The sequence below is a fragment of the Mus caroli genome, unplaced genomic scaffold (genome assembly GCF_978045245.1).
Source record: "Mus caroli unplaced genomic scaffold, Mus_caroli_1 scaffold_9, whole genome shotgun sequence".
NCBI classification, from domain to species: domain Eukaryota; kingdom Metazoa; phylum Chordata; class Mammalia; order Rodentia; family Muridae; genus Mus; species Mus caroli.
The window spans coordinates 106,387,362-106,400,902 of NW_028227264.1; the positions used below are offsets into that span (position 1 = coordinate 106,387,362).

The 13,541-nt window shown below is 36.0% G+C and overlaps 1 protein-coding gene across 29 annotated transcripts in view; it reads left to right on the forward strand.

Annotated features, from left to right (window-relative positions):
- Positions 1-13,541, forward strand: part of Ppfia2 (PPFI scaffold protein A2) — a 459,906-nt gene that overhangs the window by 346,738 nt on the left and 99,627 nt on the right. For all 29 annotated transcript variants that reach the window (XM_085843123.1, XM_085843126.1, XM_085843125.1 and 26 more), the window contains one exon: positions 6,158-6,379. In XM_085843123.1, coding sequence (XP_085699249.1) covers positions 6,158-6,379 — 222 coding nt within the window. The remainder of the gene's footprint in view (positions 1-6,157; positions 6,380-13,541) is intronic.

Below are 13,541 nucleotides of genomic sequence, written 5' to 3' on the forward strand. Positions count from 1 at the left end.
ATGCTCCACTATATTCATAGCAGCCTTATTTATAATAGTCAGAAGCTGGAAAGAACCCAGATGTCCCTCAACAGAGAAATGGATACAGAAAATGTAGTACATTTACACAGCTATTAAAACCAATGAATTTATGAAATTCTTGAGCAAATGGATGTATCTGGGGGATATCATCCTTAGTGAGGTAACCCAAACACAAAAGAAGTCATTAGATATGCACTCACTGATAAGTGGATATTAGCCCGGAAACTTAGAATACCCAAAATACAATTTGCAAAACACAAGAAAATCAAGAAGAGGGAAGACCAACGGGTAGATATTTCATTCCTCCTTAGAACAGGGAACAAAATACCTATGAAAGGAGTTACAGAGACAAAATTTGGAGCTAAGACGAAAGGATGGACTATCCAGGAAAAGTTTATAGAAGAAGGTGTGCTTAGTCCCTCGGGGGGGGGGGGTCCTGTTTGGTTGATACTCTTGTTATTCCTATGGGGTTGCAAATCCCTTCAGCTCCTTCAGTCTTTTCTTTAAACCACTAACCAAAAAATACACATGGAGGGACCCATGGCTCCAGCCACATATGTAGCAGAGGATGGGCTTGTTGGGCATCAGTGAGAGGAAAGGCCCTTGCTCTTGTGAAGGCTTGATGCCCCAGTGTAGAGGAATTCGAGGGTGGGGAAGAGGGATTGGGTGAGTGGGGGGGCACCCTCATAGAAGCAGGGAGATGGGGAGGGAATAGGGTGTATCAGAGGGGGAACTGGGAAAGGGGGTAACATTTGAAATGTAAATAAAGAAAATAGTCAAAGAAAGAAAGAAAGAAAGAAAGAGAAAAAAAAGAAAGAAAGAAAGAAAGAAAGAAAGAAAGAAAGAAAGAAAGAAAGAAAGGAAGAAAGAAAGGAAGAAAGAAAGAAAGGTAGGCAACTGTGACCTCTTGCATTATGCAACTACCTGAACAACAACTGAGAAGAGAACACTAAAGAGCAATTGAGGACTAATATCCAATATATATAAAGAGCTCAAGAAGGTGGATTCCAGAAAATCAAATAGCCCCATTAAAAAATGGGGCTCAGAGCTAAACAAAGAATTCTCACCTGAGGAATACCGAATGGCTGAGAAGCACCTGAAAAAATGTTCAACATCCTTAATCATCAGGGAAATGCAAATCAAAACAACCCTGAGATTCCACCTCACACCAGTCAGAATGTCTAAGTTCAAAAATTCAGGTGACAGCAGATGCTGACGAGGATGTGGAGAAAGAGGAACACTCCTCCATTGCTTGTGGGATTGCAAGCTTGTACAACCACTCTGGAAATCATTCTGGCAGTTCCTCAGAAAATTGGACATAGTACTATTGGATGACCCCGCAACACCTCTCCTGGGCATATATCCAGAAGATTTTCCAACCGGTAAGAAGGACACATGCTCCACTATGTTCATAGCAGCCTTATTTATAATAGCCAGAAGCTGGAAAGAACCCAGATGCCCCTCAACAGAGGAATGGATACAGAAAATGTGGTACATTTACACAATGGAGTACTACTCAGTTATTAAAAAGAATGAATTTATGAAATTCCTAGGCAAATGGATGGACCTGGAGGGCATCATCCTGAGTGAGGTAACCCAATCACAAAAGAACTCACACAATATGTACTCACTGATAAGTGGATATTAGTCCAGAAACTTAGAATACCCAAGGTATAAGATACAATTTGCAAATCACAGGAAACTCAAGAAGAACAAAGACCAAATTGTGGACACTTTGCCCCTTCTTAGAATTGGGAACAAAACACCTATTGAAGGAGTTACAGAGACAAAGTTTGGAGCTGAGACTAAAGGATGGACCATCTAGAAACTGCCATATACAGGGATCCATCCCATAATCAGCTTCCAAACGCTGACGCCATTGCATACACTAGCAAGATTTTTCTCAAAGGACTCAGATATAGCTGTCTCTTGTGAGACTATGCCGGGGCCTAGCAAACACAGAAGTTGATGCTCACAGTCAGCTATTGGATGGATCGCAGGGCCCCCAATGGAGGAGCTAGAGAAAGTACCCAAGGAGCTAAAGGGATCTGCAATCCTATAGGTGGAACAACATTATGAGCTAACCAGTACCCCAACCCCCCTCCCCCCCCCCCCGCCCTCTGGAGCTCGTGTCTCTAGTTGCATATGTATCAGAAGATGGCCTAGTTGGCCATCATTTGAAAGAGAGGCCCATTGGTGGTGCAAACTTTATATGCCTCAGTATAGGGGAATGCCAGGGCCAAGAAGTGGGAATGGGTGGGTGGAGGAGTGGGTGGTGGAGCGTGTGGGGGACTTTTGGGATAGCATTGGAAAAGTAAATGAAATAAATACCTAATTTTAAAAAAAGAAAACAAAAGAGCAATTGAGAGATGAATTTCAGGGGAGGCAAGTACCATTTGCTAGGTGTGTAGTAGCTATGATAGTTTTAAAGGGTTTTAAATTTTTAAAACAAGCATCTTGGAACTGAGAAAAATACAGACCTTTACCAACAAAAAGCACTGCTTTTAAAAAGGTATATGCATGTGTCACAAGAGTTGAAACCTTATATTTTTTTAATTGTTAAATTGTAGCTGTAGAGGCACAGAGACTTGTGAGGCAGTGTGTATGTAAATCATGCCTCAGATGCAGATCCACTCAGGTAGCCAATGGGCAGGGAGAGCCTGACAGTTGGGTTTTAAAAGGGGTTATTTTCTGGTTTTAGTGATGCTCCTTAGGAACAAAATTGCACATGTGAGGAGGATGCATTTACATTTTTATTCAAATGCGTCTTAATTTATGGAGGGTTGGAACAAACCCATGCTGTAAGGGAGCATCCTAGGGAACAAGCTGTGCTGCTTTGCTCTTCCCAGACCTTCCTGTTTCTGCTTGGTTGGGATCTCTCTCTTTCTGAAAACCATCATCTCCTCCACAGTCTCTGTTCTCTAGACGCAGAACTTGAACTTAGCATCTAAGGGACAAAATTTCTCATTTCCTTGCTCTTCGTCCTTCCCATATTTCTTCTCTCCTCTTCATTTCTCTAATCTATCCATCCTTCCTTCTGCTGTTTTTTTCTTCTTCCCTCCCTTCCTTTCTTGCTTTGTATTTATTCCCTTTGTCATTTCCAATTCACTTGTAAGTTTTAACTGTTACTCACGTATGCAATCGATCACTAAAGCATGCTCCTTCCATCTAACTGAAACATTGCATTTTTTGATTAATGTATTCTTTTTCTAATGAGCCTTCCTTTCTCTCTGAATTTTTATCCTATCACTCTATTATACTTTGTTACCTTTGTTTGACTTTGCATACACATGAAATTCTTCATATAACCAAGATTATGTTGTTATCAATTTTCTAGTTCATTATATTTATAATCTCTTCCAAGTTCAATCAAGGTACATAAAAGGGAAAGGTTCTTTGTTGTAGAGTCAGTATTATATTAGCATATAACCACATTTTCTCTACCCATCCGATCAGTTAGGAAGCACTTTGATGTCATATGTTGAGTATTATGAAAAATACTACATGGAATAACAAGGTAGAGATGGCCTAGTAAAATACTCCTTTGGATATTTACTGAACAGTGAGCTCACTAGATTACATGCAATTCTATTTTTCTTAAATTGATACCTTATCGTATTCCATAATGGCTGTATATTTTATATTCACTTAATGTAAATTCTTGCCAACATGTGCTGTCCTCTAACATTTGTATACCAGGCATTAGAATAATCATGAGATAATATTTCATTGTGGTTTTATTTTGTACCTCCCTTGATGATTTCTAATGTTGAAACTATTTTCATAAATCTGGTCATATATAACTTTTATTTTAAGAAATGCCTTTCTGCATCTTTTGAAGATTTCTCCATATTTTTTTTAGTCTTTTTGTTATTGAGTTCTCTGCTTTCTTTAAATATTTTTCGTATTTTTTAAAAAAATTTTTGAAAAATAGACTCCCTACTTACTAGACAGCTTTTCCAAAAAGGAGAAATGACTGCTTCAACATATTTGACCTTTTTCAGCTTCCTCCACTGTGTATTGTACATATATAATGTTTAAGTTTTGGTAATGCAGAAATCATAATTTCAGAGGGATCATATAAGTTATGTTATTTCCATAAAAATGTAAATGTTATTTGTATGAGTGTCATGAAAACTAAAACCTGTAATTTTGGTGTCCCGTTCATCACTCTATAAAAATACATTGGGAGAAGAATGGAGTCCTGGGTAAAGAAGGAAATATGGGGAGGGCCTACTGTCATTCAAAGATCCTTGACAAGTCATATGGAAACCTACTACTGTAGGTTTCTAGAATTTATAAATATATGAAAGAATTTTAAATGCAGTCACTATAGGATGGAAAAGACAACGCCTCAACTAGACATCTACAACCACCAAAAACTAACTAAGTGCTAGTAATGGATTACATCTTGTTGAATAGTTGCCTGAAATTGTCCTAAGATTGCCCAAGCATCATTAGAGATGGTCAACACTTTTGCTTACCATTCACAGACTGAAGATAAGGCCCTATTGCAGAAAATACTATGTGATTGGGTTATATAACATGAAATAAAGCTGGTGCCCAGCTTGAAACTTAACTTCTAGTGACTTGTTTTCATGGTTCTGGAATGTACTTTTCACACTACAGGAGGAGAAAAATAACCATCAACTAATACCCAGATAAAAATCCTGAAATCTACAACAAGAATCTGACTACAAGATATTCTGGTCCAGTGATGGAACAGAAGTTATAGGAATAATCAGACAATATTTTACTAATTTAAGGCCCATTGTATGAGATGGAACCAAACCTAATATTGATAAAATGGTCAAGAACCTGAAACTACATAAGTCATGGTCCCTAAGGGAATTGCTAATACTATTCTGCTAAAAATATCAATAAAGTGACTCCTAATGACATATTGCTATTTGAATAAGTCATTTCACCACATAGCCCTCAGTAGAGAAACTTTGTTTTTATAGTATATGCTAAAACAGACACCCACAACTGGACATTATATGCAAAGTGAAAGTGATTTTGATACATACAGACCTAAATAGGATTTCTTTATCAACTGGTCCCATTTTCAGTGCTGGGGAATCTATGTGGAAGAGGAGGGAGAAATATTGTGAGAGCCAGAAATGTTTAATGACTCAAAGGAAGAGACATCATCCATACATAAAAGGACTGATACACATACACTCATAGAGACTGTAATGTCACATATGTGATGCCCAAATTTAAATTAGATAATCTCAGCCCTGAGAAGGTGAATTGGAAACAAAGTTCCATCCTTAAACAAGAAGCTCCTTGTAATTGACACCTTCTGGGAACCGGAAAATCAATATTGTCCAATGGAGCGAAACTAAGTATTCCAACCACCCTCTAACGTGGGCCCTGTGCGTAGGAGAAGTTGGCCAGCATAAGGAAATCGGGATCACATGTTTTCAAGAGTTGGGTAGGTTTGGGGTGGGAGGATCTGGGAATATTTTGGGGAAGCAAAAGAACATGATCCAGATAAACTGTTTAAAGTGTATGAAATATTTTATTTAAAACACAAAGTGAAATAAAGTCTGTGAAACTCAAAAGAATTTGGATCAAAAGTGAAAACATTACATATTTTATATCCCTATCTATTAATTAAATCAATGTGCTATATGGCTCACATATATATGTGGTCTGTCTTAAATCACGTATAATATAGATTTCTCATATATACCTGTATAAAATTATTATGCAAATGCATCTATCACCCTAATTAAAAAACTGCTGGTGTGCTTTCATATTTTAAAATTATCTAATTTTTTTTCTGTGTGTGTATGTGTGTGTGTGTGTGCATGTGCACAGGTTCTTGTGCAGTCCAGAGGGAGGCAAAAGATCCCCTGGAACTAGGGTTACATGGGGCTATAAGCAGAACACTTTTCAGGTTCTCTGTCAGAGTAGAACTGCTCAGCCACCTATCTGGCTCCTCCATGCCATTTTTCTTTATCTATTAATATCAGTACTCCCCAATTCATAGTTTCTCACAAACACTAGTTTGTTTCAGAATTCTTATTTCTCATTGTGAAGACATTTTCGTTTCCATTTTACCTCTCATCCTTTGGGTTATGAATAAAGAAGGTCCTAAGTGCCATGCTTTTGTCTCTTCCTGCAGCGTCTATCCAATGGCTCCATAGATTCGACAGATGACACCAGCCAGATCGTCGAGCTGCAAGAATTGCTTGAGAAGCAAAACTATGAAATGGCCCAAATGAAAGAACGCTTAACAGCTCTCTCTTCCCGGGTGGGAGAGGTGGAACAAGAAGCAGAGACAGCAAGAAAGGACCTCATTAAAACAGAAGAAATGAACACAAAATATCAAAGGGATATCCGAGAGGTAGGTAGCTCATAGCAGTCTGTCTTTGCTTCTTAAATGGCTTCCCAAATGTTGCTCTGAGAAGCTCTCCCCACGCACTTCCCTAATGGCCAATAGTCTTTTCTTCTTGAAGACCATAATTAGGGTTGTTATTTTAGTTATGTACCTGTTCAGGAAGCAGAAATGGTTTGCTTATCGGTTCTTTAGATACGTATGAATGGAAAGCTTTGGAATCAAGGCTCAGCGATTATGAAGTCTTTCTGAAGATGTAATGACATTTGAAGACTCCATATTTTAAATTTGAATAAATGTGCATGGGGAAATGAAACATGACTTTTGTGTAATATAGAGTGTTCAGAAACACTGCTTTAAATTGTCTCTTATTTCAGGTTTGGGTCTGTGAGTGCCTGTGTATGAAGAAGATATGCATATGAATAATATAACCTTTCTTTTTATGTATAGTATATTACATTTTGCTAGGATTAGCATAATGTTGTCTTCAAAACAGAGACAAGAGAGAGAGAGACAGAGAGAGAAAGCAAGAGAAAGAGAGAGAGCAAGAGAGAGAGAGAGAGAAAGAAAGAAAGAAAGAAAGAAAGAAAGAAAGAAAGAAAGAAAGAAAGAAAGAAAGAAGAGAAAGAAGGAAGAAGGAAGGAAGAAAAGAAAGAAAGAAAAGTTTCAGATTTATTAAATGATCTAGGAAAAGATTTTATTTATGGCATCAAATTCTCTCACCTATTAGAATAAAAGTGCAAAATACTTTTCTTCTTTCTTACTCTTAAAAATACAATTCTTTACATATCAGAAAATTTTGCTTTTGACGTTTTACATTTTTCATTTTAACATTTTCCTGTGAATCATATCTTCATATCCTTCAGTATGTTCCCATGTGCTTAACAAGTTAATATAGCTGCACTATTTGTTGTATCCAAATCTCTTTCTTTCTCTTCTTAAGGATGTATTATCACATCTTTGCCTATTGACCCATGAAACGTGTCATAATAAAGCATTATATTGATTTGTATTGTTGAATGAAGGGATAAATGCTCTGTCCTTTGAAGGGCTAGCATTTTCTACTCGTCTGTCCTTAGAACATTTGTTTTTCTCTAGGCTAATACTATGTCCTAATACAATTGTCCTTGATGTCCTGTTTACCTGTTCCCTCATCTCATGTGTGTAACTGGTTCACTCTCCTTCTCCTGCCTTGATGCCTTCTGTATCCAGTCTCCTATTGCTTTCTTTATGTTAACAAAGGTGAGTGAGCTACAAAACCACCATAGGCTACTAGTTTCTTTCTCTAACTCTATTTTTCTGTCTTCTCCCATTCCCAGAGATTACATCTAAGCCTTTTAACAGGGGTCTCAGAAAAAGCAGCCTGACATTTGCTTCTTTCATCCCCCCCCCATAAACCTAACTATTCAGCGGTTTAATGCATCAAATATTATTGCTTAGGCCTAAATCATAGATATTCCATGGAAGTTTATTTAAGTTCCATTCTGCATTTGATTCCGTGGTAAATCTATAATCTGTAAATTCAATATGTGACTTCTCACTGTCTTCGACAGCTTTCCATAGTTCTATGCATTCATTATATTTGAACATGAGGTTACAATACTGTATTTAGTGGGCCGAAGTTGGCTTATACCTTCTTACAAATATCTGGCTCACACTATTATTTTTAAATCTTTTAATTGCTGTATAATCTACTTGCAGTAATATCAGAGCCATGTAAGGTGCTTGATAAATATTTAAAGAGTAATGCATCCAGTCTTGTCCCCTGTCATCCTACCCCACTTTGCTCAGTTAAAGTGAACACTTTTTGTTTGTTTTCCTCTTTCCCAGACATCTTTATTCTTTTCATCACATGCATTTTGCTTATGTTGATAAGCTGACAAGCAGGGCTTGCTTGATTCTGTGTTCTTAGCCTCTACTTTTTGCTCAAAGGCTCTCCTCTCAAGCGCATGCTCCCTGGCCTTGCCTTTTACAGGTACAAATGTTCCTTCATATTTCATTTCAATTTTAATATAACAATACACATTCCTCCTAATTTAAAACATTCCCTTCACAGAGTCCTGTTGGCTTATCTTTTCTACCTACCTATATAACTATTGTGCACATAACACCAAAATCCTTTGTTGGAAAAATGGTTACTTATCATCCTTCACAAAAATGTAAGATTTAAGTTGTTACACCATTACATGAACTTTTGCTCATTCTTTAGCTTTTCATGCTTGTAGCTCCAGCGATTCAGTTCTTTAAATTGCATTTTAGCCACTCATCAACTTTATTTTTAGCTCTCTCTTGCAGAGAGGGTGCAGTATCGCCGGTTCTCCCTTCCTTGTTGCAAATTTTAAAATAGCTCCTTGATAAAAAATAGTGTCTAGATATAGGTGACCAAAAATCAGGTGAGGCAGGAAAGATCAACCTTGTATTGCCAGGGATGGGTTCATTAGGAATGTATTTTAATGGGTTAGGTCTTTCCTATCATAAGCAATTTTTATGCAATATATAATTTTATTTCTAAGCTTCCTAATTCCTAGGTCGGCATGTTTTAGTTAAGACTTATGGAAAAGGAACATATCCCATCATCCACCTCAGACAGACAACCAGAAAAAAACTGTTTTCAGAGCCTGGCAGCAAAGGGAAGTGTAAGGACAACTTATAGGTGTAAGAAGTAAGGAGGAAGGGACATCCTTGACAGAACTAGGAAGGAGCTGGCACTCACTCCTCAACCCTGGATGTCTTCACAAAGCAGGACTTTGAGTACGCACACACACACACACACACACACACACACACACACACACACGGTGGGGAACAGAGAGAGAAACAGAGACAGACAGAGACAGAGAAAAGAGACAGAGAGACAGAGACAGAGAGACAAAGGAGACACAGAAAGTCACAAAGAAGAACAAGAGACAGATGCACAGAAGATACTATGTAGAATAAAATAGTTCTGAAAGTATTAATTTTAAAGCCACATGCCTTAGCTCTGTCTTTTTCCTTTCTCGGAAAGAAATATTATAGTAAACCCATCACAAGTATACTATGTTCGTTTTCCTCAATTGCCAGTAATCTTGAGGATGCCAATCCCCTTTAGAAGAGCAACATGAGGCTCACTGATGTAACATGACTTACTCATGGCCTATGGGCTACCATCCTTTCTTCAGAATCTCTGAGAAGTAACCACACTTTAGAATCTGGCAGCAAAGGAAATAGCATGTCCTCAAATTTGTGTTTCTCTCACTATACAGTGCTTCCCCAGCCTTCATACTTCTGAGAAGGAAAGTGTCTAAGAAGACCACACCTTTCACTGAACCTTCTGCAAAATGAATAAGAAAAACAAAACAAAACAAAAAAAACCAAAACCAAAACCAAACAAAAACAAAAACAAAAACACCAAAAAAAACCCAAAAAACCAAAAACATTTCAAAAGGTTAAAATGTTTCCAGACCAGAGTCAAATTATCAGGGCATCCTTGATCCTTCCATTCCTGGATTAGTGCTTTTGTGACTGTTATGAACATCCTTTATAATGTACAAACAGACTCTAACCGTTCTAACCATTCAGTCCTAAGAGGAGCATCCAGGGCCTGTAGCAGTGTAATTTTACTATGTCCCTAATTCTCCTTTCTAATGTTCCAACAACATATTTGAAAAGTGTTTTCATTTATCACTATCTTTTATGAAAAGATTCATCAATCTGTTACTACATTTTAACATGGAATTTGGGGTAATCTAAATCTGTATTCCTGGATCATCGTCACTTATGTTTGACTTCAAGAATGGATTCTCTTATTCTCTTTTAGTTTTGGGTTTTGTTTTCCACCTAAATACAGTTTTACTCTATGGAAACTATCAGACAAATTTTCAGCCACAGTATACTACCAATTAAATAACCAATATTTTGTCATTTTTCTCCCAAAGTCAAAGTTATGTGAAATCCCTGTCACTTAAACTCAAAATCCTGATTTTGCTTCTTAAATATGTTTCTCATGTATTGTTAATTTCTTAATATTATGAGAGTTAGATAATTATTTTTTGTTTCTCAAATTGCAGCACAGTATGATGTCAATATAAAACAAGTAAAGGAGCTCATTGAATGACTTAAGGAAAAACATGGGCAGTCAGAGATGGACAACCATTGAATTATAAATTAAAATGTATTTTGTTTTGTCTATTAAGAAAAATCTAAGAAATCTGAACTGACTTATATAAGCGCATGTAGTCAATGCCTTCAGAACACAGTTTATAATTGCTTCATCAAGAATCTTTGAAGTTTCCCTTTACCAGCACTTTGCATTAATTTTTTTCTTAAAACAGACAGAGGTAGACATAATGCAATTATTCAAAAATGAAATTATAGACTGTGCCTTTATTCTCCAATTTTTAATCGAGAAGATATCAGCCATATACGAATACTAGCATTTAACTCTCTATGTAGGTATGAGAAGGGTTAAAATTCTCAGTAAATTACTTTGATTACATTTATTTTGTGAATAAAGCCAATGTATCTTTCTGACTTTGCACTAAACAGCTCTTCTTACATCTGCAAATTAATCAAAAAATGAATCTATAATTTCTCTTTTATATTAGTTGAGGCATGGATTATGTTTTCAATCTACTACATTACATTACCATAAAACTATATGTATTTATTATAATAAAATCCAGTTATATATAAACTTTGCTATTTTTCTTTTTACATAACAGCTTTTAGGAGCTAAAGAAAAAGCTTTCTCTTTAGAAACTTCAAATAACACAGAGGAAGAGCTATTTCTATGACTTGTAAGTTCAAATTTTATTTTTGGTAACACAGCCTGTAGTTAAAAATTGAATCACTAACATGAATCACTGAGTCAAAAATGCAGTTCCAAATCTCCATACACTGACTCCTGCAGGGAATGTGTGCAGGAGATCTGAGCAGCTAAGCATGGAAAGGTTTGTAATCACTAATACAAAGTACCTATTTAATGAGTGTATATTCCACTCTAGGAACTCTACCAAGTAACTAAGCTATTATATCACCCCATTCCTAGTAATTATATGGTAGTTATTAATAATCTACAAAAAGGATGTAAAATGGACCAAAGGAAAACATTTACTCAAAGGGTACATCCTACCAACTTCCATTTCCCACAAACAAATGACCATCTTTCACTTCTGAAGATATTGCCTTAAAAATATCGAGAGAAATTTTTATGTGGATGATAGATTTAGAATTTTCTTTTATCCCTTGAAATTGATAAATATTTCTAGCGGTCTTTATGAAAATTATCACAAAATATAAGCACACTAATTGAAAAATATAAAATAACAGAAATAAAGAACATGAATCAACATATTTTTAAACACTAAAAACCATAATTATTTTCTGTGCTTTCTAAAACCTAGTGAAATCCTGGCAACATTTTATAACATTATTCTGGATTATTATTGCCAATATAATGGATTTTTTTCGGTTTTATATGTTTATATTTTAATATTAACATAAACAACTCTTCTTTCACAAGTTTCTGAAGGTCAGAAAGGATGAAACAAGTCAAGGAAGGATTTTGCAGATGGAAATGAAGTCATCAGATTGTATGATAATTTTATGTGATGGTCCTAGCAATTGGTACAAAATGATTAGCATGTAATAACTGTCATTTAAAATACTGTGTGGTATGTTACATTTGTGTGGATGCACATATCACAGCACCCATGTGGATGTCATTCGACACCTATATAGTGATAGTTCTCTCCTTCCACTCTGGTGTGGACTCTAGTCATGGACCTTGGGTTTTCTGACTTGCCTCTGCTTAGCAAGTGTCCTTAACTGGTCAGAAAATTTTCTTTCTGTTTTAGCAATTCTAATTCATTTCCTCAGATGTGCTAAGGATTTTTTCAAAAATCAATGTTTCAACATGATCAGGTTCTCTCCGAGGGCAATAAGGAAGAATACATTCACTGTTCCTTTGAGCTTCTGGTAAATGTTTACAGGGCATAGCATTCGTGGCTAAGTGGCACACTAACTTCAAAGTCTGCAACCCCCTCTATGCCTCCCATTCCCTATCCCTGGATGCAATCATGCAATTTAGGGTCTACTCAAACACTACTTTGTTTTGCTTTTATCTGATTATAACTTTATCAACTTATTTGCTTATAAACCTACTTTCATAAATCAAAAGAAAGGTACAGTTTTGGAAGTAATATTATATACCTCAATACACTGAATTTGGACTGTATTTGCCAAAAAAGCAAGAGTATTGTGGCTTGTGTTTTACTTCGAAGATAAAAGTAAACAAATACATTATTTTAACTCAAGGAATAATATGATCAAACTAGCATTCAGAATAGACTTTCGGTCAATAGCACAATAGTATGACAAAGAATATCAAAAATATGATAGTAAATGAGGCTATTTGTTTTTCAAGGACATTTGGTACCTCTGCTCCAAAAGAACAGCTGGCTTCTGTGTGGACAAAGAGACTCAGGGCAGCATGAATTATCATCTTTTAATCAATTCTTTCATAAATATACATTTCCAACAAGAGAAAAAGTCAAGAGGCTCACAGAGGGGGTCATGGATGAGAAGGAGACAAAGACATGGAGATAGCTCCCTTACAATCTCTTACTTTATTTTTTTCTATCTCATTTTCCCTAAATTCTGATTTTCAACCCTTTGGGCATTTCTGTTAGCGCTTTCTCTTCTACTAAAACCTAGTAAAAGTCTTGCTAATTAATATATTAGGTATTAAGCTTATACTCTGTATGACTTGATGTTGTATTTGATTTCCATTGTAATTATACAAAAATCAAATTTATTGTACTATTATTATTATCTTGTGAATAATTTTTACAATTGATCCAATCAGTAGTTTTCTATAATGTTTTCCATTGTGTACAACTTTCTGTTTTTCTAGAATCTTATTAGCTAATTCTTATATTTATGCTGTTGCTTATTTTTTTAATCCTTGGTTGAATCTTGTCATATTATCTAGCAGTTTGACAAAAGTCCTTTAAATTTTCATTAATAACCAGAAATGGACTGCAACACTTTGAATTTTATTTCCTTGGAACCATCTCATTTTCCCCTGTCTTCCTTTTATTGTCTGTAGCATTTTGTGTCATGCTCTCAACTTGACACAATGTAAACTCACCTCAGAAGAGTCTTAATGAAGGATTTTCTAACTCGAGTTTCC